The following is a 26,596-nucleotide window of genomic DNA, read 5'->3' as shown; positions in this document are numbered from 1 at the left end:
TAATAAACACTTCCCAATATTCTAAGGAATGTTACCGCATTGATAATCTTTGAGCCCAATATAAATTCGGTTGGAAAGCCCAAAATTATGCATTTCCATGCTTGTTGTTGTTGTTGCTATAACATCAACCCAAAAATGTGAGACATGCAATTTCAATCTATTCTGACTGTCATTGAAATGTTTTTGTAATAGATAAATTTTTGGGAAGTGCTGTTGAAGTTACAGCCCTTGGTCGGACATAAATTCAGATCGTTCCGGTAAAGCAGAATCCACTGTCGCAGGAACTTCATTGCTATGTTTTATGGTTTTAGTAAATTCTTGATAATGCCGGATACTCAGTGCAAACCTGTTTGTTCGATCTGTCTACATATGTGTGCAGAATAGTTTTTCTTCGGAAGTTGTTAACAAAAAATAAATAACATACCGTCATTCTCTATGTACGGATGTTTCACGATGCATGGAACTTCGAGCTGTGCACTTCGGTGGATGAAAACTTGCTAGCTGATCGAACAAGCTTATTTGCAGTGAGTTGCTAGATTTACTAGGTTGTTCAATAAGTTTTGTGGTTCAATAAGAAAAACACAATTTTATAGTACAATGAAATACACTTTAATATTTAGTATAGTCTCCCTGAACATCAATACACTTGTTCCAACGAGATTCCAACGCTGAATTGAGAATTTGGAAAAGCTGCAAAATACGCTTTCATAGCTGTTATGACCTCATCATTTCATGGAAAACGCTTTCCAAGCATGCTTGTTCTGGGCCCTTATTATGAGCAACATTCGATCTTCGACTGTAGTCGAAAGTGCTGATCGAACGAATTTTCATTTGGTATTATGGTGCTCATTCGTTGAAGAATAGGACTATTGTGAATTTCGATCGCTCGACGCATTTACAATATATAATTTTTCTCAGCTGATACAGCAAATCAAAATAAAAGAAAAACCGATTGTGTTGAAATTCTTTGCTAACAACATTTTTAAAAGTTAAAAAAAGTATATTTTGTGAAAATGAGTACAACGGAGTTGTGGTTCGACGATTCATCGGACGATGAAAGATTAGTGAACTAGTAGAAGTAGAAAACAGTTGAGCGGCGCATCCAACTCCCTAGAAATGGCTTCCACTGAGTAAGTTTAAAATTTTCAAAATGTGTTGACGCACTTAATATTACAGAAATTTCCTTACAGATTTTTATAGAACTTTAGATTGAACTTTAGATTATCTAAAGAGGCGTTTATGAACCTACTGTCCAGTACAGAAAACCAGTTGCAGCAGTGCACCCGAGCCAAATCCATTCCAAATATGTTAAAGCTAGCCACAGTTCTGCGATTTTATGCTCAGGGATCGTACCAATTGAGTATTGGTAATGAAGGTATGCTAGGACTTGCTCAACCCACTGTGTACGATGATGCTGGAAATATTGAAGTGGAGTCAAATAACGGAGAAGTAGAAAACATAAGAAATGAAATTTTCAGAATATTATAGAAAAATCTAAAAAGTATTAAATAGAAGCCTTTACGCCACAGTTTCTGTTTTATTTTTGTTATAAATTTTCTTTATTCAATTATTCGTCATTCGAAAAAAATATGTATTTCAGTTCCTCTACGTATTTCAGCCCATACCTACCAAGGGAAAATAAAAATGTATTTCTATAAACATCACAAAAAAAAAAACATTATTAAGCTTAATCCATTTTGCTGCCGTTCTCACTGGTGGTCCCAAGCATTTCAGCTCCGTTGTAAATTCCCATTTTTTTGCTGCTTGAACTTTGGTGCAAATCCCTTTTGCGAATTGTGGATTCGCCTTTCTAATTGTTGTTTGGTACTCACGACTTTCGACCTGCATAAAATTAGTATATATTTATTATTTGGTTACTATAAAACCATAAATAATCGCAAACAACTTACACTTTAACAAGTTTTCCCACAATACGCTACACGATCGAAAGCAAAATTGCATTCGACTCTAAATTCGGTAAACAACGAAAATTTCGATAGGGTTGCACCGCTCATAATACCAAATTGACATTCGATTTTCGATCTTCGACAACCAGCGAATATCGAAGATCGAATGTAACTCATAGGCCCTTATTATGAGCAACATTCGATCTTCGACTATAGTCGAAAGTGCTGATCGAACGAATTTTCATTTGGTATTATTGTGCTCATTCGTTGAAGAATAGGACTATTGTGAATTTCGATCGCTCGATGCATTTACAATAGATAATTTTTCGCAGCTGATACAGCAAATCAAAATAAAAGAAAAACCGATTGTGTTGAAATTCAATTTTAAAAGTTAAAAAAAAGTATTTTTTGTGAAAATGGAGTACAACGGAGTTGTGGTTCGACGATTCAACGCTCGATGAAAGATTAGTGGAACTAGCTAGATGTAGAAAACAGCTGAGGGGCGCATCCAACCCCCTTGAAATGGTTTCCACTGAGTAAGTTTAGTATTTTCAAAATGTGTTGACGTACATAATATTACAGAAATGTCCTTACAGTTTTTTAAAGAACTTTAGATTATCTAAAGAGCCGTTTATGAACCTACTGTCCAGTACAAAAAACCAGTTGCAGCAGTGCACCCGAGCCAAGAGCTCTTCACTATTCTCCAAAAAAAGCAAAACAAATTATTAATGTGTGTGCAGCTTTGCACAACATTTGCTTGTTTTATAATGTTCAACTTCCGGATGAAGAGTTATCCGATGAGACCCTCAACGATGATATTGAAGATATTGAAGTGGAGCCAAATAACGGAGAAGCAGAAAACATAAGAAATGAAATTCTTAGAATATTATAGAAAAATCTAAAAAGTATTAAATAGAAACCTTTACGGCACAGTTTCTGTTTTATTTTTGTTATAAATTTTCTTTATTCAATTATTCGTCATTCGAAAAAAATATGTATTTCAGTTCCTCTACGTATTTCAGCCCATACCTGCCAAGGGAAAATAAAAATGTATTTCTATAAACATCACAAAAAAAAACATTATTAACCTTAATCCATTTTGCTGTCGTTCTAACTGGTCCCAAGCAATTCAGCTCCGTTGTAAATTCCTCGCAAAATATTAACATATATTAACATATTCCTGCATAATATTAACAAAATTAGTATATATTTATTATTTGGTTACTATAAAACAATAAATAATTGCAAACAACTTACATTTTAACAAGTTTTCCCACAATACGCTACACAATCGAAAGCAAAATTGCATTCGACTCTAAATTCGGTATACAACGAAAATTTCGACAGCGTTGCACCGCTCATAATACCAAATTGACATTCGATTTTCGATCTTCGACAACCAACGAATATCGAAGATCGAATGCAACTCATAATAGGGGCCATAATAGAGGCCCTGGTGAATACGGTGTATGCTCTAACTGCTTCTTGATGAAAAAGAATTTTTCTTTTGCAAACTGGGGATTTTTTCTCAAATTTGTTCCTTCAGCTGGTCTAAACGGCAACAATAATATTCAGGATTTATTCTTTTACCAGTTTGCAAGTAATCCACAAACTAAATTCCTTTCGCATCCCGAAAAACTGATGCTAACATCTTCTTATTCGATTTCTGGATACGAACTTGTTTCGGAGCCGAAGAACCAGCTTCACACCACACTTTATCCTCTTGTTTTAATGTAGTCTCATACGCAGTGATGAATCGTCGCACAAAATCCACTTTATCCCTTCTAAAACGGTCTAAATGTTGCTGAGAAAGTCGTATTCGAATGTGTTTTTGTTCCACTGTTAGCGAATGCACACAGCTTTCTGAAACCAAATACTTCAGTCAGGGCTTCTACCAAGTCTCTTTCAGTTACTTGACGATTTTCAAATACCATATCCTGTATCGCAATGTCGCAGAAATGTTACGCACGTTGTTGTATCAGTAATACAAAACCTGTCAGTGTAGAGTATATCACCGGTCATCTTCGTCAGGCTCATCTAAAGGTAGGCCCAGGAAACATGAGGGAGAGGGGTATTAGATGAGTGGGTTTTAAAGGGCATGTGAAAAGGTGGTTAGTGTCATACGGGGTGCTTTCACATGCCGGACATATGTTTGGTATGTCGAGCTCAATTCTGGATAAGTAGGAGTTTAACCTGCTACAATATCCAGAACGTAATTGTGCCATTCCCATGACAGCCGGTTCTACGTTACCGGAATGATTCGGGTTTTTCCCGACCAAGGGCTGCCGCCCCAGTAAACTAGCTCTGTCTAGTGAACAGTTTATCACGTCACACACGTCTTACGAAGTGCTTTGTTCTGGAATCCCTTCTTTTTGTTACATGAAATCATTATTGAACTGTTTATCAATTTTATTTATTTTTATTGTATTTCCGTATGAATATGGAATACAAGATTATAAAGTGATAGGCTAAATGATTACTTTTCCTCAAATTTAAAGTGCTTTGTTTGGAAGTGTAAATGGTAGTTTCTCTAATCAATTTGTTCATTATTATAAATTTTTTTTTTTTGTTTTGCTTAATTCGCCATTAAAACATTTTCTTTGTCGTACAAAAGTTTGCAATGCCAACAAATAATGAAAAACTAAAAAAAAAAACACGAAATATGAAATCTAGACAAACAGACTCAGAGCCTTAGTCAATAAGCTACTATATGTTGGCACTTTCGCTTATGTATTTCTTTTTTAAATTAAATTTTACAAGTTGTAGTACAAATCTATTATATGGATAAAAGTGTATTAAATACAAAAAAAAAAAAAAATAATAATTACAGTAAAAATAAAATAAAAATTATAGTTAATATAAATTGTTGCAATATTATAAAATAAATATTTGCAATTTATCCGATCGCTCGCAGGTTGTTAATAATTCTAGATTAAAATTTTGTAAAAGATGTTGCAGGCCCACAAGTCAAAATGGAGTCGATTTCAATGTGATGACAACTTTTTGACAGATACCTTAGCTACAGATATGTGACAAATAGTAGATACTGGTTTGAGCGTCGACTCGAGTCTGACTATGAATAGGAGCGCTTGTTTTCGAAAGTATTTTTGAATAAAATGATGCTCTGTTAAAAATATTTTATTTTGTTTTAAAAAGCTATAGGCAACATGCATAAAGAAATGATCACCACATTTTTCTTTATCTAAAATGAACTTTTTAGCAATTACAAATTATGTACCTATTATAAAAGTTTTTGAAAACTATTGAAAAAAATGAGAAACATTCAGAAGCAAAAGCAAGAGAAACAAATACTTCAAATTTCGTTTTAACTTTGGCGTGAAAGGGTACCGATGGGATATATTTTGTAATAAATGAAATAACGAGCTTTTGAATAAAACCAATCCACTTGAATCAATTTCCAGTTTGCAATGCGTCGTATCGAAATTATTCTGCCCAAGTTTATTTTTTTAAAAACATATTTGAATTATATGCACCAAATTTCCCTTGAAATCATGTCTCGTCAAAGTTGTCGACGAATGCATGCGTTATCATGTACAAGTACATATACCTTCTAGAACACACAACGGAGAGCAGATTTACAAAATATTGTTCAGTTTTTGTTTTTGTGTTTGTGTCTCTTTTTTGAACATAAAATCAACAAGCTACATGTAATGCGTGATAGAAAAGATTTTAAGGTAAAACCGCTTAGAGTCAGCCTGAGCATTTTTGACATTTGTGGCTCTTATAAAAATTGGCTTCCATTATCAATCACACGCACACACTCCTTAAATCTCAAACAATAACAAATTTTAACTTATCATTTATATTTTTTTTTTACTTAAATTTGCTTTGTTGCTTTTAATTGGCATTTGCACCGCGTACCGGTGTGTGAAGCCAGGAAAGCAGCAAAACAAACTAAATGGCGAATAAATTGAGCGAACGATTTTACCTTTTAGTCCTTTTATCATGCATGCATCACGCAGGCATACAGTGTATTGTGGGTAAGTATCGTAACAATTATTGAACATGAAAAGGGCATACGTATGTATATAAAAACAAGGGTAGATTATAATTGGGGCTATTTTAATATAAATACAATATCTTTGTTTATGTTTTAGAGATTTTAGAAGTATTTTAGACGAAATTTTGAAGCATATGACTTTCAGTAAACAATTTACAGCGTTGTTGTACGCAGCAGTGAGGTGATCATGCTATGACTACCCTCTTTAACTATATTGTTTTTCAATGTTGTAGCGGTATCAGTTTTTGTTGCTATGGTCTCGACATCCAAGTCTGATGAATCATTTATTTTTAATGTTTCCTTATTTTTTTCATCACTATGATTACTGTTTTGCGCAACTCTCCTCGTTGAAAATATTTTTCGTGTTATCACGCTATTAGTACTTTTTAATTTTTCAACTACTAATGTTTTTTTCATCAAATTGTTGCCTTTTGAAATAGACTTTTCCTTCATTGATGCAGATGCTGGTGATTGCGATAATTCTTGTGCATTCCTGTTTATAACAGAATTAATCGATATCGGATTTTCCAACATATCTGTATAACATTTTGTCATTGCTGAATCAATAACATTCTCTGTCATAATTGATTTGCAGTCATTTTCCATTGGTTTAGTTGTTGTTGTTGCTGCCTTCGAAGGAGATAACATCAACTTTGTATTATTTAACGTTATATCTATCGGATCGAATGCTGAACAACAGCACTGCGAATTCGCAGTAGATGGTGGAGTTGGTGGTAATAGCAAAGACCTTTTGTTGCCATCAAAGTTATTGTACTTCTTCTTACGAAAAATGTTGCTGGAACAATTTTTGCCACATTCGGGATGTTTTTTATTTTTTGTAATCGATTCATTTATGATGCAGGAGGCGATGGATAGATTAATTGTTTTGATATTTGTTGTGTGATTGAATGACGATGTGGTAAGCGGTTGATGACAGCGTGAAGTGGCGGTTGTGGTACTATCAGAAGCAAAGGCAGCCGCGTCAGTATTTGTTTGGTGGAGTCACAGTCGTAAGTCAAATGCTATGCGTGATGCAATATTTTTAAATCCTATACTGGTTCCTGTAATAGAAAAAAAAATAAATAAATAAGAAAAAACGTAAATAATAATTACATTAGGGTAAACTATTTTGCAAAAAATTGTATAGTATGAGAATTTGTAAAGGGTGATCAGATTGGGAGTACTTTTTCCAACAGGGGTTTTTTCGATAGACCACGCGAGACTACTGTTAAACTAAATACATAATTTTTTCAGTATTCATTGACATTTCATTATGGAAATACTTACGCCTCAACCACGTTTAGAAATCGTATAACCACATATATTACGAAAATCGACGCTCTGTGAAAAGTCTTAATCGTGCGTTCAGGCCAACTTAGTGTTTAGCGATGAGGCCAATTTTTGGCTTAATGGCTACGTCAGTAAGAAAAATTACCATATTTGGGCTGAAGAACAATCCGAAGCCATTCAAGAACAGAGGAGACTGGAGGAATCATGGACCCATATTTCTTCAAAGACGAGGCTGGTGCCAAAGTAACAGTGAATAGCGAACGCTATTGCGCCATGATAAAGGCATACCATTTTGATGCCGGAAATCAAAGCCCGTAATCTCCACAACAACAACAAGACGGAGCAGTTGCGGCCATCATTTGAAATCTTTAACAAATTTCCTGATTGGTTCTACACAAAAATAATAAAGATTACGCAATAAATTTGAATTTTCGTTGTTCTATTTCAATTTAAAATCCAATATCTCTAAATTGATCACCCTCTACTTATGTTTATATAAAAATTTATTTTTTAGTTGCTTACCTGAAATTCGCTTGAATCGTACGCCATTGAGTGATAATCGAGGCAATTTACATACTTCAATTTCCCATTGCACCAATGAATCGGTATTCGGATCACCATGCACACACCAAAGTACGAACCTTGGAATGGGAATAAAAGGCAAATATTCATTTGATTTTTCTTTCAGTTTTAGATAATCGGCGCATAACGCGTTTACCTTTCGCGCTGTTCATAGTCGCAGTTGTTTTGATCAAGCACTTCTCGTATTTTCTGCATTATCTGGTCGGGCATTAGAGGTGAAGTGGTTTTCATGGACCATGTAAAACGCAAAACACGTGGTTTAGCCGACTCTTCGGTTGCTGAAGCCCTGCAGAGATTAAGAAACAAACAAACAAATGTATTTGACACTCATAATTAAGAAGCTACGAAGAAGGTATGACGCAGGCAAAGAAAAATATGATATTTTGAACTCTATCGTATGGAGCGATTGGATTTATTTATAAACTGTTAAGATAAACAAGTTAAAATATGGCAATATAAATATTTGCAGGATCTTTTATAATACTACATATATTCTATTATCCTAAATGATATAAAAAAAGTTTAATTTTTTGTTTGCAAAATTTTTGTAATTGCACTTTAGTACCTCAAAAAATAAATTAAAAAAAAATTGCAACCAAATACCTTTAGTAGTAGTGGGTAATTACATGAACTGCAAATATAATGTTTTGAATACAGAAAAATATTTTTAGAAGGAACTATGTGTTTTAATTTCGTATTCTTGGAAATAATATCAACAATTTATTTCGAACTATTATGTTTCTTTCTGTCGCATTCTTCAATCCCATTTTACGCTTAAATTAGAATTTTACCCATTATTCCGTAACCGGGTCTTTTCGGTACAACTCTTAGATGGTTTGACTGTCTGACATGAAAGGACCTGACTTATATCATTATTAACGGTAGCTTCTTTAAGGGGTTATACGCAGTTAGGACTTTCAAAAAAATCGATTTTTTTTATTGCATTTTTGTAATGTACATATATTCAAAAGTATACGCACGAAATTTGAAGTAGATCTAAGCAATACTTTCGGAGTTATACCTAAATATGTAGAGATGCCTCGGCACGTTTTAAGGTAGGTATTGAAACGTTAAACGTTTTTTTTTCAAAACGGCATTTTTCAAGTCGGTGTACACGATATCTCGAAAACGGCTTGTTTGATCGGTCAACCGTTTTAACTCAATCTTTAAAGATACATTTTCTAGTAATTAATCGTTCCTTTTGTAAATCTGATACTTATTTTCCATTTTATAATCGATTTACAGCCAAATTTTAACGTAAAAATCGAAATCATTTCTTTTAAAAGCTGCCATTTTGTGAAAATTCACTATTTTGATTAGCCGAACGATTAATTACTAGATAATCTAATATACAATATTAACAAAATTTGTTTGGTTTTTTGATTTCAGATAATCCAATCCTGAGTTACGATGTACACCGTAAATCGTCTTTTTTAAAGGAGGTTCCAGAAATCGCCTGCAGCGCGCTCTATAATCAACATTTTCATAAATAAAAAATTTTGTTACGTTCTTGAAGGATGCTTTTATAACCGCCAAAAATTTTCAAATTAAAATATTCTGAAGTTTCTTCAGGATAAGTCCTTGACAACCCGTCTTTTATTTGCTTCATAACTGCGTATAACCCCTTAAAGGATAAATCCGCCTATTGTGTATCTAATTTATTGGCAAATCAATGACTTATAAATATGCAATGAAAGCCATGTAAAAATTAAGACAACATGCGAATCGATCATTCTATGAATCAATTTGCAAATCTCACCAGTGTTTATTAATGTTTTGGAAATTTTTTAACACTGAGATCATCCGTAGCAAAGAAGTTAGCATTTTGACCCTAGAGAGAGTTTATCGAAATTCTCTTGATCTCTCTGTTTTACTATCATACATATACTCGTATAGTTACTACCCAATGTTAGATTACGGATGCTGTCATAGCATAAAATTGCCCTGAAAATTTTTCCAATGTTCGACTGACTGCTGACTGCTGTTAGGCGGCAGTTAAGATAAATCACTTTTAAGCTTCAAATTTTAGATTATCAATATTTTCATAGCATTAAATTGCTCTGAAAAATGTTGCATTGCTCGACCGACAGCTGACTGCGGACTGCTTTTAGGCAGTTAAGATAAATCATTTTTTTATTTATTTTAAATTTTAAGCTCAAAATTTTAGATTATCGATTATCCAAATTTTAGATTAGCATGAAATTGCTCTGAAAAATGTTGCATTGTTCGACCGACAGCTGACTGCTGACTGTTTTTAGTCAGTTGTTAAATAAATCACTTTTTTCATTTAATTCAAGTTTTCAATAATTCCCGTTATTTTTTTGGTTTATAATAAAAATGTATTTTTCTGTTAATAAATAAGTTACTAAATCCTTTAACCTTACTTTTTATTTTACCTTGTTTTTTATTTTTATTTTTTTTTGTGTTTTTGAACCACTTTTATTCAACCCCACAGTTGTAACTTTAGTTTGCGAGTGAGAGCAGTGGCAGTGCGTTCGGTCGCTCTACGGCTGATCGGCGATTTATTGGGTAAAAAGTTACTCATACAGTGGGTGGTAGTCAAATAAGACTACCCCCAATAATATGGGGGAAAGAAACTTGCGTAACCAATACCATCACTCAAAGATTTAGGCGATTTGTCACGCACATCTGCATATTGAAGCCTATTATATTTTATGTATTTTTGTACTTTTATTACTTATTTCAAAACTTTTAATATTAATGTTTCAAGGAAATTATGTACAAGTAGCATGCTTTATTAATTGTATTATAAAATACACATAATGGACATTCTACATAAATAGTACAGACTACAGACAAATGTAAAAGCCAAAGTAGTGTAAGAAAGTACTGCACTAATATTTATCATAATTTCATGCCGTCTGTTCGTAGAGTGAACAATTTTTAAGTAATTACAAAATACATGATTTATTTTCAAAATTATTGTATTTGAAAATAACATAGTCACACTTTTTATTACACAAACGGGATATAATATTTTTATGTATACATACTTATATACTTAGAAGCTAATATTATATTACAATCAATGATTTAATTTATTCACGATATCTTAGTGTGTGTGTGTGTGTGTATTTAGCATACATTTTTAATTTATAATACAAGTCTATCCATTACAAATATAAACTCGATATCTTGTTTACTAAATTGATTTATTTGCGTCTATTGGATTTTTTAAAACACATACACAAATATTATTAACTACTTAATGTATTGACAAATATTCATTCATATCGTACGACATACTGTTTAGGAGTTTTATACAGCATATATTTAGTTTTTTTTTCGTTTTGTTTTTAATAAACACCAGAAAAATAATAGAACAGTTAGGAAATAGAATTAACCAGTTATTTTGTTTTTTTCATTTTATTAAGGCTTTCCTTTTGCCAAGTGTGTGTGGGTGTTTTAAGTGTATGTTGGTTGGTGGTGGTGAGTGTAGTAATTTTCACTTTTATTTAATTTTATTCATATGTGTGTATATATAAGTTGAGACAATACGTTTAAATTAATAGACAAAACAATTAATATTTGCTTATGTCTTCATTACTTTAATTAGCATTTTCATTTGCATCATTTACTTATCTTCGATATTCATGCTCTAAATAAATTTAATAGAATTTTTTTTTTCAAGATCACGAAGTTAGATTAGTTTTGATAATACAGTGCGCAAAAAACTATAGAAATTAAATGGTCACAATTGCGTTTACTATTTTTAACTTAAGTCAACAAAGAATTATTAATTTATTTAAAATGTATATAACTTTCAGCGCGATCTTATTGCTACAGAATGTTGTGATATAAAAAAATATTTTTGTTTTAATTTTTAGTCTAATATTGACGTTTCTTATTTTTTAGCATTGTTTTTTCTACTTTGTATGTATATATATTTTTTGTTTTTATTTTTTTCTTGTTGGTTTTGTTTTGCAAACTTTCGTTTACTTTACAATTATTTAAAGTATACGTGTAGTATTTTTCAAACGTAACATGTTGCGTTTACTGATTATTTCTCATTTCAAACGTTGCCGCAGACTTGAAATGTTTTCTCTCCTTCATTCACTCAAGTTTTCAATTATTTTCGTTTTAATTTCTACTAGCATTCGTTAAATCGTAACATTGTTTTTGTTATTTACTGGTTTGGCCTAAAATTAAAGAAAAAATAATAGTAAAAGAAATTATTCACTGTTAAAAAAATATTGTTTGGTAATATTTCAAGAAATACTAAAACATTAAATATCTCAATCAACTGAAGAATACTACTACAAATGAACATAGAAAAGAAATAAATAACGAAAAGACAAAAACAGCTAGATATTCTTCTTATGAAACCGAATAATACAAATATATAGCATGTGCGATATAAAATGAATAAAAAATAGAAGGAGAGAAGTAATTTTTAAAGATGCTTTACTAACAAACGTAAAATAGTAGAGGTTATTATTGTTATAATTTTTTGTTTAGCTATATCGTATATTTGCAATAAAAAGCTGATTTTCATCTTTCTCATTGCTCTCCCCAAATTGATTATTATTATAATTAAATTATTATTATTTGTTGAAACTGTTATGTGGTATGTATGTTGTATGTATGTACATCACTTTTAGCTGTTTCCAAAACATACATATGTATTTTTGTAGTAACGCATGTGACCATTTACTAAATATTTCTATAACTTTTCGATTTTACGCGTACAAAAAAGATGACAAAAGATTACACAAAAAACAAGCTGCATTGTAAGTATATAAGAATTCTTTATAGTATGTATGTATATATGTATATGTATATATTAATTAATTGAACGCTACAAGAGCTACTTAACCGTTACATATGCATATATTTACATACACTCACTTGTACTCGCGCATATACATGGCTTGGAGAAAAATGTAAGGACTGTCAGTTGGCAAATGAAATAGTACTCCTATAGACGCATATAAAACATTTTCGAAAACAACAACGTGTTCTAATATATACTGTACATATGTATATTATACCCACGCTAACTCTAATTACTCAATACGGCTCTACGAATTATGCGTAGGAATGCTGCCCTGTTTATACGACATATTCGTAATCATTATGCTTCTTATTTTCCACTTGGCTAAAAATGTCATTAAAAACAAATATACAAATTCATTGCAAGAAAATAAAATATACATGCTTTTATTCTTAATTGTGTTTCATGCAAGAAAATAATAATAATATCTTTCTGTCAGTTGCTGTTTTGTTTTGGTTTTACAGCTCATTTTGATAAGTTTAAGAAAATATAGGGCTTTATTCATTCTTCGCGTGGCGATTTCAGATGATATTGGTAAAGCGTGTCACCTGTCAAATTTTTTATGACGTTTTACGTCAAACCATAAAATGAATGGATATGGATGAGAATCCAATCATATTAAGTATTTGGAAGTGCAAGACAAACGCTTTTCAAGTATTTACAGATTTGCTAGTTGAAAATATCTAAAAAGTGGATTTTTTGGTTCTTGTTTTTTAACTTTTAAGTGCATGACTTTTTTGCTCCATTAGAAAAAGAAAATTTATATAGGTAGATAGAAGTGCACAAAAAAAATTAAATTCAAAATAAACGGTATGTTTCTCAACCCAAAGAAGATAAAAATTAAAAAATTAAAATCCTGCATCAGCAGCTTAATAGGCGTCCTCAACCTTTAATTTGTTGTGACAGCACGCATGCAACCGGCTAAAATGCTTATTTTTTTCAATATTACACCCTGCGATAAAAAATCAACTTTTCTTGTTTTCCAAGAATAATTACATATACCCGTGAAACTATAGATTTTATATTGTAATGCTGTATACTCAGTTTGTTAAAGGGCTTTAAAGTATCAAGGCGGAAAACATAAACAGGGGAAAAGTTCAACTACAGGGTTTGATTGAAAAGTAATGAGCCGATCATCCGAATCGGCTGGTGGGGGAAAATGATCGTTGAACTCTCCCCTTCCACTAGAAACCGGCCCCAGTTCGCTGGCAACAGCGGTGCAGTCAACATCGCTCCGCGCGGGAAAGCTGTTTTAAATGTGTGTTAGGATTTTGCAGTGGCGAAAATGCAGCGATCGTTGGAGCAACGTTACTCGATCAAACCATGCTGATCATCTTTTTCGACTCTCGAGGCATCGTCGGAGTTTGTACCTCCAGGAAGCACTGCAAACGCGCCATTTTATAAAGAAGTGCTCCTTCGGCTGAAAAACCGCGTCGCCCGGGTTCGGCCCGACCTCGTCAACAATTGGACCCTTCATCACGACAATGCACCGGCGCACACCGCCTTCCTCTGCACCTCTGCATTGGCCAAGATGGGGGTTCCGGTGCTTCCCCGCCCTCCCTACAGCCCAGACCTGTCCCCTCCGGACTTCTTCTTGTTCCCGCGCCTGAAAAGGAAGCTGAAGGGGAGGCGTTTCGACTCCATCGAGGCGATCCAAAAAACTGTGACAGCCGAATTGAACGCGATTCCGGCGGATGAGTTTAAAAAATGTTGGAATGTTGTGGAAGGACCGCTACCAGCGGTGTATTGACGCTCAAGGGTCCTATTTTGAAGAATATTAGTTGTATAAGGCAGAAGGTTTAATAAAACTGCTTAAAAAAAAAATAAGGCTCATTACTTTTCAATCAAACCCTGTATGTTTGCATATTTTTATAAATCATCAGGAAGAACGAAGTTGAGGTATTTATACTTTTAACATTTAAATAAATATATAACATATATTTTTATCAATGTTTAAGTATAAATAATTTAAGGGGCATTAAGGCATTACATTTGTACTGGTGAAATGTAACCTCTTTTTTTAATAGCTGGATATATCCTTTTTCGTTGGATATCCATACTAATCTCAAACAGTGAGTATATGTATGTATTTAAAACCTTTTTTTGAAAACATTATTCCTTTGAAGCTTCTCAAAATGAAATTGCTGAGCGTACTACAAGGTGAAGTCCAAAATAAACAAGACTGAGCTAAACGACAGGAGCTTTGTTCTGACAACTTCGAGTTTATTTATTCAAAATAGTCCCTTCTGGCATCGATACACGGTTTTGCGCAATCTAAAAGCTTTTCAAAAGAGTTTTTCAGGTCATTGACCGGAATGTCCTTCAGGATGTCGGTATATGTTTTTTGGATGGCCTCTACGGACGCAAAACGTTTTCCTTTCATGGCCAAATGCAATTTTACGAATAGGTTGAAGTCACAGGGAGCCGTATCAGGCGAATACGGTGAGAGATTGACGGTTAAAATTCGATTTCAATCAAAAAAATCATCCTCAAGAGTGGAGTGATGAGATGGTGCATTATCATGCAATAAGCGCCAGCTTCCTCCTTCGCGGTATTCAGGCCGAATTCGACGAATGCGATGCAACAAATGCTTCAAAATGCCAAGATAGAAAATTTCATTGACGGTTTGGCCCATTGTCACGAGCTCCTTGTGGACAATTCCTTTGGAATCGTAAAAACAAATGAGTATCGACTTGATTTTTGACTTCTCCAAACGTGATTTTTTGGGTGGTGGCTCGTCTGGGGCCTTCCATTCGGCACTTTGACGCTTAGTTTCAGGTTCATTTCGGAAACACCACGTGTCATCACCAGTTAAAATGTTGTATAGGAAGTTCTTTCCTCTTTAATGTGGTCTGTCGAATGTTGAATTCGAGCAATTTTTGGTCCTCAGTTAACTTGTGCGGAATGAAACGTGCAGACTTTTCGTAAGCCCAAATGATCAGTTAAAATGCGATAAATCGATGTTTTGGAGATATCCATGAATTTCAACGATGATTTCGTTTAATTTTTGATAAATTCACGAACCATTTCGATGGAGTTTTCGGTGATTACTGATTTTGGGCGGTCCGTATGTTCATTGTCATTTATGTTCTCACAACCATCTCTGAAACGTGTAAACTACTCATGAACTCTGACACGAAGATAGACAATCATCGCCATAAACTTTTTTCATCAATTCAAATGTTTCGGTAAACGTTTTACCGATTTTAAACTCATTTTTGTACCGATATCACAAACATACAGACACTTTAGTCGCAATAACTTCGCTTCCACTGGACCGAATGTCAACAAGCTTTCACTGGAAATCAGCTAGGGATGTAACTTCAAACGCACTAACTCATTAAAAAGATGGGCCCAACAAAAACATTTTTAAGACGCCAGTCTTGTTTATTTTGGACTTCACCTTGTATATAAAATCTATAGTTTCACGTGCATATGAGATTTTTTCTGGATAACTTTTACTGACACAAGGTGTTATCGATATCTTAAATCTGTTGAACAAAATAAATTAACTGCGATAGAAAATTGTGCAAAAAATATTTATGTACGTATTGCATAACAATTCAAAAGTATGAAAATATTAGAAAATTGCGTGTAGCCCACATTTGTGTGCAAATTTGTAATTTTTAATTAATACATGCATTTACATACAATCCGCTTTAATGCAATATGTAACGATATTAATGGCGAGCTTGTTGTTTCGTTAGTTTTGTTTTTGTGTTTTATAGTATTTCTTCGCATGACTTCATTTTGTTTTCCTGTACTGGCAGCAAGCCGCTTAACTAGAGAAAAGCAGGAAGTGCACAGGGTGTGAGAAAATTCACGTAGCATTTCACTTTCTAAATCTTTAACACTGAAACAAGAGCAAGCAAACCATTGAGCTCCATCAAAAGCGGTGCGTAGAAATCTGCACAAATACCCAACTTTGAAACTTAGTATATGTACGTACAAAACTGAAACCATACAGCTACTGCTATCGAGTCCCTAGTGGGTTTTATAAAATGAGTTAAAATCACTAAAAATGATTCGTACATGAACAATTGCAATGCAAATGGACGCACAGTAGAACTTTCAATTCTAAATGGTACAAAATATTTGGTTGTTATTACATATAAGAAGCAAAATCAAGTGCTTAGGAAAAAATATTTTTCACGAAGCAATGGCAGCAAGCAGTCAGACGTCGACTGAAACTTTTAAATAGAAATGTATTCCACAACTATTTTAAATGTTTTTTATCAAAGCTAAATTATGAGAATACCTTTTACAGTAGAATGACAGAAGAATTATTCCCACGGTTTCACACTAGATGAAACCCAGCAGAACAACATTTGTACTAGTATACCTATAGGATCTCTGAGTGTGTTTGACGACGAGACGCGCTACGCTAAATTGAACGTTATGAAGCGAGATTTTTGTAATTGCCCATGGATTCGTACGCTGCAGCAGAACTATTATTTTTATGCAGGGTATATATATATATATATATATAATTGGCGCTTAAACCCGTTTTGGGTGTTTGGCCGAGCTCCTCCTATTTGTGGTGTGCGTCTTGATGTTTTTCCAGAAATGGAGGGACCTACAGTTTTAAGCCGACTCCGAACGGCAGATATTTTTATGAGGAGCTTTTTCATGGCAGAGGTTTGCCATTGCCTGCCGAGGGGCGACCGCTATTAGAAAAATGTTTTTCTTAATTTTGGTGTTTCACCGAGATTCGAACCGACGTTCTCTCTGTGAATTGCGAATGGTAGTCACGCACCAACCCATTCGGCTACGGCGGCCGCTGGAAAAACGTTTGAGCAAAAATACCTTATTCCACCGCCTCACCTCGTCTTTCTTGCCCATAAACAGAGTTGTTTCGGTGGCAGAAATGTTCCTAGTGTGAGAACGCCCAATGAAATAACAGGGCTTAAGACATCGATTTAAGAGAATAATTTGTCTTTAAGAATAGTGTCAACCGCTACAAGTCAATCACTTCAATAAAGTTGTTGGTCGAATTTCCGAAAGAAGAAATTCTGCAATCAACGTTGGCTATTTAACCACTTTTATGCGTTAAATTTGTCCATTTTATTATTGAAATATTTACTGTCCAAGACGGGCTTAATTCTTGGAAAACACAAAATTGCGTTTATGGAGGTACAATTTTGAGGTAAATCTCACATTGGAAGAAAATAAAAACGAATGTTATCGTCGATGGGCGCTTTACAAAGATTCAGCCCTTATAAAAATCGACCATCATTTCGCAAAGTTAAAGCAAACAATTCATGTAGACGCTTTTTAGGGAGGCCCAAAAAAAATATTTGTTTAGGCACTTTCCATAGTCTATATTTATGTACTATATAGTAGCAGTTGTTTTTTTTTCATGAGGACCGGCCCAACCTAATGTACATCTTTTAAAAGTGTTCGCTTCTCCTCCTGTTTGTAGTGTGCGTCTTGCTGTGTACTTACAAGTTACATACAGTTGTTTCAGTGCAGATCTCAGCCAAGATCGCATATGAACTTTGAATATTATGCGGGAAATACTCGTACAATTATATTTACATTAGAGAAATAGCAATACAGCGGAAATAGTTATCGTGATTGGTGCCGTCATCAGACCTCAAAATCAGGCAAAAAATATAGATTAATGATCACGATATGGAAAGTTGTAATTTCAACAACTCTAGAAATACTAAGAAGCACTAAACGCATGCTCATATCGGTTTCCTGTTATGCTTTGATTTAATTTTTTGAATTAATAATACCTCAAAAGTCAAGAAGTGAAATCGAGATGGTTAACTGTACTGGATTATCTCAAAATTGGAACTTCGCTCAAATTCACGGAAGACTATTGAACTGATTGCTTAACGCAGATTTAATATTATCGCAAATCTCATACTAATTTTTTTAAGTTCTGAACGCCACTCTTTTGGTAAATCATTTACAATCAATGCTGCCACTTTTTCACACTTACATCGAATTATAACAAAGAGCTATACATTTTCTATTCTATTTTTTAAGTGGAATTCAAAACATCTATAAAACGCGAGTATTATGCAATATGATTTTAAAAATTGTATATACAATTACATAAATAGCCAACTTCCTCATATTTCATATGCGAAAATCCGAATTTATTTCATTTGCCCTTAGCAATACTACAATAAGGAATATTATTATTTTTTAATTTAGCTAAGAAAATGCTAATACGCATGTACATACATCTATTACATCCCCAATAGAAATACATTAATTAATGAAAAATTATTTAATTGTTTCTACGGTTAAAAAATTTCCTCGATATGCGACACTCTATTCTGCTTTTTAATGTGCGAAAGTTAATGACAAATGTGTTATATAGGTATACTAAATATTTACGAACAGGGTGCTTTAGTTAGAATATTTATTTGGAAAAGAATTGGGCAAAATACAGAATATGCTAATTGGTGATGGATGTTTGCCGACTAACCACATCGGATCTGCTTACTTCGACTCATTTTCTCTCAGACCATCGGTACACATATGAGCACCTTTTTTTCTCTACAAGCATTGTTTAAACAAAATGTGTGTATTTAAAATATAAGTTTGATAGTAAATGGTTAGGAATTTAACTTCAAGTACTTCGATTGTGTAAAAGCCTATCAGGTATGGCGCATTCTAGAAACTACCATGTAACTATTTGTTTAAAGTTTACTAATTCTTTGGGTCTTTGGAAACAATTAGTAGTAAAACCAATTTGCTGCAATCTGATATTCACCACAGTGTGAAAGTAGAATTTGTTTTTTTGTGAGCTCACAATTGTTAATTTTTAACATTTTGTTTTAATAAAATATTGCTACTACTAAACAGGCACGGGCGTTGTGCCCTTTCCATTATGATTGGCAAAATAGCGATAATTTTACGTTTCAAACAACAACTTATTTATTGATTTTCGTGCCGTAAGAGAGCAGAAAAAGGAAGATTGACAAAAAAAAAACACCTTGGGAAATAATACAGACAGTGCCTCACAAAAGTATTCAAAAATCTAATTTTCCTAGTAAAAAGTAAAAAATTAAAAAATTCATTTTTTAATACATACATATAAACTTTTAGCTTTCTCTTGAAAGAAATAATTCAACATCTCAAAAAAAAAAAAAAAAAAATTTATGAGCGTCAACATGAACTGACTTGAATACACAATTACATCAGTATTCGGAATTTTAAATCGTAATAGGCTCCGCAAAGGCACCGTTATCCGCCACCCAAAGAGCATTGTTGTTAGTAGAATTTAGCATTCATTCCGTTGGTAAAATTCAATGGTTTCGGTAGTTTTCACTTAATCTGTACTAAAATACGAGAAGTTGTTTAAAATATGGGTAGAAAGTCAAAAGAAACTACATTGGAGGAAAGAAAAATAATATTTAATTTACGAAATGAAGAAAAATGAGAAATTGAAGCGTATCAATGAAATTCGTTTTTGAACAATAAACAAAAACTGAAAGTAGCTTCTGATATTTCATAACCTAGAAAAAATATTTCCGGATACTCTTGTAAGGCACTGTATATAATTAATTTCCCCCTGTATCAATCGTTTCCCACTTAGGTACCGCTCCAATTTTATTATACATTAGTTGTTGCTACTCAAATGTCAAAGAGAACTAGTCCATTGTTGGCACATGAAGAAATGAAGAATAATAAAGGTAAAATGGAATCTCCCATTGTAAGAAACACCCTGTATTTATAAATATTTCTTACGCAGAATTTATAGAAAAGCGATAACACAATAATATGTACAGATTGATATTCAAAAATGCATATACGTTCAATTTCAAATGATTCTACACAATGCAATTCGCAATTATTAACTATTGGCAGCATTACTCATAGCCGCAATGTTTTAGAGTGTCGCAAATTCTATTTAAAAAAAAAATTAAAAAAAAAGTTAAGCAAGACTAAAAGAATGACAACAACCAACACCTGAGTCACGACAAGTATGTGTATGTGTGTATGATGCACATTTCCGTATCCCAGAAAATGAAGTTTTTACGTATTTACTATTGTTATAACGAATGTTGGCATTTGCTATGAATTAATTGTGAAAACAAACATTCAGTTTGATGTTAATGATTACGTTCGCTGACATTTGTGAAATAAGATAATGAAATTTTTGCCACAGTGCTTTTGTTTTTTTTTTTAATAGCTATAATCTTTAGATGGCATGCTAGGAAACGTTTTTCTCAAATAAGCAAGTATCTGAGTTTTAAAATGAGAAGCGCACGGCTTATTTTCGTAGTTAGCAATGAAATAATTTAATGCTTTAGCATCTCTTTAAAATGTTAAATTATTACAAAATTTTCAATTTATGCAACAAAATTAAGAATGGTGAATTTGAGAATGGGTGAAAAATTCAATATTTAAATTAAATGTTTATCCCGTGTATTTTTTATGGGTTTTTTGCTTGTCTTTTTTGTTTTTGTTTCTGTTTCTACTTACCGTTTACTGAATCGGGATGACAGTTTCGAGAAAAAACTCATACGGCCTGGATGTGGAGAGTCACCCGATGCACCACTCGTTCCGGAGTACTCTAATGCAGCATTGTTTCTAGTCCTTGTTTGACCTGTAAAATTATGTATTGAATGCATAGTTGTTAATTAATTGTGCAATACATACTTAGTGACAGTTAGTAAGAGCAGAACAACAAGAGGCATAATACATATAAGATTTGATTGAGTAACATTTGTGTGGGATTTGGGTAGAGTTTTTTTCTCAGATTTTTACGCGTTAAAATTCCTAGGGTATTCACAATGGAGTCGTGTTGTTATGTTTCGTAAATTTTAAGCGGCTAAAGATAATTATATTTAAAATACAAGTCATTTTATAAATTTCCATACAGTTAAAAAATAGTTGGTGGCCGTTGTTTCAAGTCTTTTAACCATTTATTTAACCGTTCAAAATTTTACGACATAAAGCAATACAACACTTACAACACCTTATAAGTCACATAACGGTCTTAGGTATAAGACTACATTCTAGCCACCCTACACTTTGTGTATACTAAGATTACCCTAATATCGTGTTGGGAAATATGTAGATACACCAAATGCGAAATTATGCAGACCCAAGATGATCGAAAATAAAGGGGTTTCCAATAACAGGTGTTATCTATCGCTATCGAGAGATGATTAACGATTTTTTATTACCGGAATTACCATCCAATTCCGGATTGATCTGGACAAAGTTTATTTTCAACAAGACGGCGCTACGTGCCACCCAAGCAACGAAACCATTGATGTTTTACGGGAAAAGTTTCCGGACCGTGTTATCTCTCGAAGAGGTGATCCCAATTGGGCACTAAGATCTTGTGATTTAACACCTTGTGACTTTTCTCTTTGGGGCCACGTGAAAGAGAAGATCTACGCCAACAGCCTAGGGTTGATTCAAGACCTCAGAGATGGAATTCGTGAGGCTATCGAGGACATAGGGCAGCCACTTTGCAATTCGGTTATGGAAAATTTCATGAAAAGGATATTGTCCTGTAAGCGTGGTCGTGGTGGTCATTTGCTTGATATTATTTTCCACTATTAACGGTATACCTTCCTTTTTATAATGAATTTATATTAAAATAATTTATATTAAAAAATAGCATTTTTCTTCAAATATCAAAATAACACCTCTTATTGGAAAATCCTTTAGTTTCCAAAATTCGCAAACGGAAATCCTTTTAACAAACGTGACGCTTCGATAAACATCCTAACGCGATGCAAAAAAAAAAACGCTCATCACGAGTACAGTACAATCGATCTACATTAAGGTGTTTTCTTTTTTCACTATATAAATTTTATTTTATTTCTTTGGAAACTCAATTCAAATAACTCCACGTCGAGTATTTAAGTGCTTGGGATAACTTATATAAAACCAATTAAAGTAGCAATACACGAAAAAGAATTATTTGAAAGTAAATTCAAAACTTAATTATAATGTCATGCTTAAAAACCAAATTATCTTCAGAAACTGAATTTCTTAACAGAAAAAATCTAAAAAGTGAACGGTAATGTTTTTGGATGTATGAGAGGCACACTTTCACATGCCGCTGATTCACAAGTTTTTGGTAAATTTTGGCAAAATACGAGGATATTGGTTGCAGCAATCGATTTCATGCGTTAACTAATGAATTTCAGCTTGTTCCAAGATCTTAACACGTAACCTAAACAAAAAAATTTAAGCACGGAATAAAACATCTTAATTTAAAACTAAATTTTCGCCAATTAAATAAGTATGTGCAGGGGCCAAAGCAATTAAATGAAACTTGCCTGGCGCTCATTTGATAGTTAACATTGTGTTGATTAGACGCAAATATGATTACAGCCGTCCTATTATTAATGCAATTCGCCAGTACATGCTTAATTGCGAAAGCTTTTTTAATGAATTATGATAATGAGAGCCGATTGAAGCACCACTCTTTCCATAAAAACAAATCATGCTCGTATACTTGAAAAAAAGCAAACTGTCCACAGAAAAGTAAGCCCTATCCTCAATCTTTGAAATGGACTCCCTAAATAGTTAATCAATTTTTGGGGTTTCGATAGTTGCAGCAATCTTACATGGAATACTACTCGGGTCTATGTCAGTTCTTAGTTAAATTACAACTACTGAAAGCCTTTGTTAGGGGTGTACATATTTTCTACATATGTATATACCAGTGCTAGTTATACTTTGTTCAACACTTTCTAAGTGTGCATTGACTACAACAGGTGTTGGAACAGAAAACATTAATATTTAATAAACACGTATTTTTTGAAATATTAGTGATTTATCAATGCCATTGTGGAAACTGAAAATTTAGTCTACTAATTTTTGTGTTTTAATATATATGTACGAGTATATCTTTTTCTTTGATTTAATACAAATGTTTTACTTATAAAATATCAGAAAAAAATATGTATGTGTTACATAGATTAAAAACTCTAAATTTAAAGGGACAACTCACCAGAATGAAAGGTTGATCGTAATGGCACATTCCTGGGGAAATGCCTGCTAGACTTAACAGCCGACGTCATTCTAAGTTGTTTGAGGAAACTATTTGTTTTTTTGGTTTTTTGGTTTTTCATAATTAAATACATGATTTGATTGCGTCCAAGGATGTATACACAACAAACACACATGGTTATAAAAATGTAAACAAATCGTTGTAGGAGCAGAGCGTAGGATTATTTGCCATATCATTACGTTTGAATGTTATTTATTTATTTTTTGATTTATTGATTTGTTTGTTTGAATTCGAGATGGAGGCATGTACATGTGGTGGTGGTGGTGGTCAGTTTTGATTTGTAATCACAATTGAACGGGATGGAACGGTACGAACGGTAAGCGAACAAACAGTTAGGCAGCAAATTAGGTAGTTCATGTTGGATTTGAGATCGTAGCGATGTCCAAAATGTGTTTTCATGCGTAAGAGAAATAAGAATAAAAAACGTAAATTAAAAACAACGAAATAATAATTTTTTAAATAAAGTGCACATACATAAGAACAGTACTATTATTTGATTGCTTTGCATTGCAGTTTATGCTATAAAATAAATAGATATTTACAATGATCGTTACTTTAACCACGTGTTAAATTATTTTCTAATTCATTTTACAAATATTCTATTCAAGAGTTGTTGTTTTTTAGTGACCTGAAAACTTGCATTTTGGTAAAATTTATTTTAAAAAAAGTGCCAATAAATAAGCAAAGCAATAACGAATATGATGATGAAACAAAGCAAACGTTTAATACTCGCATAGATTTCAATTATTTTCGAGTTGGAAGTTTAAATTTTCTTCACCTCTTAAAATGCGATTTTCTTTTGCTTTGGCAAAATAAGTGAATTTTGTAAGGCATTACAAAAATTAAGCAATAAAAAAAATAAGTTTAAATCAATTTCATGTAAAAAAAAAATAATAATAAAGCTGATCAAATTTAACATAACGCAGTTATATAGCCGTCACAACTCGGCAGCGATAGAATAAGTTTAAGCAATATAGTTTACGTAAATGCATATATGTCATGTGCGCTTAGAGACAAATATATTATATTAGAATTTTTACATACACATTTCGGTTCTCGAGTGATTTCATAAACTCATTAATGCAAAGAATCAGTCTCTTGTATTAAAATTTAAATAAATTATTAGCGCGTACACTTTTTAGGTTAGGTGTTTGGCCGAGTTACTCCTCCTATTTGTGGTTTGCGTGTTGATGTTGTTCCACAAATGGAGGGACCTGCAATTTTAAGCAGACTCCGAACGGCAAATGGTTTTTATGAGGAGCATTTTCATGGCAGAAAGACATTCGGAGGTTTGCCATTCATTGTCTGACGAGGGACGACCGCTATTGGAAAAAAACTTTTTCTTCATTTTGGTGTTTCACAGAGATTCGAACCTACATTCTCTCTGGATTCCGAATGGTAGTCACGCACCAACCCATCTGACTACGGCGGCCGCGACTTCCATCTATCGTTGCGCAATTATTGAGACTGCTGATTTGCATTAATGCGGCACTCGCTTTCAATTTTTTTTAACGCTTTGCCATTTAAGTGTTCAATCAAAGCCAAAAAAAAATTATATTTATTAAATAAAGTGCCAATATGTACAAGTTATCGTATTGGTTTAAATTTCGCATTTTATAGCTTCAATACAAAATATTTTTGTTGCACGATTTTTCAAAACTGATATTTCTAAAACTCTGTTGTTTATGGGAAATATTTCAACTGGAAAAATAACAATTTTTGAAACATTTTAGCGTAATAGACGTAGATGTATATATTGTTTATGATAAAAAAAAATGCATTTATCGTATATATGAGTACGAGATATATGTACATAAATATATACAAATGAAATTTAAATCACAAAATCATATAAACGAAGGCACCGAAGCATTAAACTGATAACTGACAACTTTCAACAAAGCAAAAACACAAAAAAAATTTAAATAATAATGATAATAAGTAAACGCAGTGGTTCCCCACTATTATTCCGATATAATAATAATAATTATAATAAATAAATACATGAATTTCATTTCTATGTGAAAAATTCACTTGTTCAAAAATATGTAATTAACATAAGTTTTAACTTTGCACTTTAACACTCAACGAAGCTGCTTTAGAAGATTTTACACACAAAAAATTAGAAAAAATTGTCAATCGTGTATTAAGCGAAAGCATGTGCTGAGCTGAATCTTAGTGGGTCAAACCATTTTAGTTTGTATTATATAATATTTTCAAGTCATACAAATAAATTTTATAGAAAAGGACATTGCTTAAAAATTACAGTAAAAATGCAAAGCTGCCTACAAATTTGTATATGCTTGCATGTTGGTCTGCTAGCTAAGATTTTCCACATCTCAGCCTCACTTTTCCCCCCTGGCGATGTTCGCATTTCAGCCATGTACCGATGAATGGACGAGATTTCTTTTTATATGAAGAAAATGCGCAACTCCATCAGGGGGAAAATGTTCAAAAATCAACACTATATTATACTAAACTGTAAAACCGTATACCTATGTTTTTTTAGTACTGATTAAAAAGTCTGAAATTTGGGTGAAAATTTGAAAATTTTTATATATGTAAGATTTGTTGTAGAACAAGCTATATTTTTATACTGTAGAAAATTTATGAAAATTAAAACAAAAAAAAAAAAACAAAGTAAAGTAATTAAAACTGATGAAATTATCGCGATTCGATTATTTTGTCCGTAGGGTACATACCCATATGTGTATATTAGGGTGGGCGCTATTTCTGAAATTGTTTGGCACACATTTGAGCAATATGAGATTACCTAAAATACTACTAAATATGGAATATTAACCCAAACGGATACGATTTAGAGGTTCCGACTTGAGCCTTTAATGTAAAAAAAAAAAAATAGTTATATCTTTTTCAATTTTCCCAAACAGTATACCAGTCGATGTGTTGGATGATCTTTCTCATCAGAACTCTATTAATATTCAAAATTATAAGATAACTAACGATTTTAAAAGACGAAGCGAATAAATGAAATACGA

General features: G+C 32.9%; 1 protein-coding gene across 2 annotated transcripts in view; it reads right to left on the bottom strand.

The window, feature by feature from the left end:
- Positions 1-4,570: 4,570 nt before the first annotated feature.
- Positions 4,571-26,596, bottom strand: part of LOC128866385 (serine/threonine-protein kinase MARK2) — a 75,379-nt gene continuing 53,353 nt past the window's right edge. Inside the window, exons 13-17 of one of the 2 annotated variants that reach the window (XM_054107079.1) lie at positions 23,538-23,608; positions 21,044-21,167; positions 7,937-8,086; positions 7,741-7,859; positions 4,571-6,989 (exon numbers count right to left, since the gene is read on the bottom strand). In XM_054107079.1, coding sequence (XP_053963054.1) covers positions 6,931-6,989; positions 7,741-7,859; positions 7,937-8,086; positions 21,044-21,167; positions 23,538-23,608 — 523 coding nt within the window. In that variant the 3' untranslated portion in view covers positions 4,571-6,930. Of the gene's footprint in view, positions 6,990-7,740; positions 7,860-7,936; positions 8,087-10,956; positions 11,961-21,043; positions 21,168-23,537; positions 23,609-26,596 lie in introns of those variants that run through there. The other variant, XM_054107080.1, reaches the window with a different exon arrangement.

The sequence above is a fragment of the Anastrepha ludens genome, chromosome 6 (genome assembly GCF_028408465.1).
Source record: "Anastrepha ludens isolate Willacy chromosome 6, idAnaLude1.1, whole genome shotgun sequence".
Classification (NCBI taxonomy): domain Eukaryota; kingdom Metazoa; phylum Arthropoda; class Insecta; order Diptera; family Tephritidae; genus Anastrepha; species Anastrepha ludens.
The sequence above is the reverse complement of the archived record's forward strand: the minus strand, read 5'-3'. Positions and strand labels throughout refer to the sequence as shown.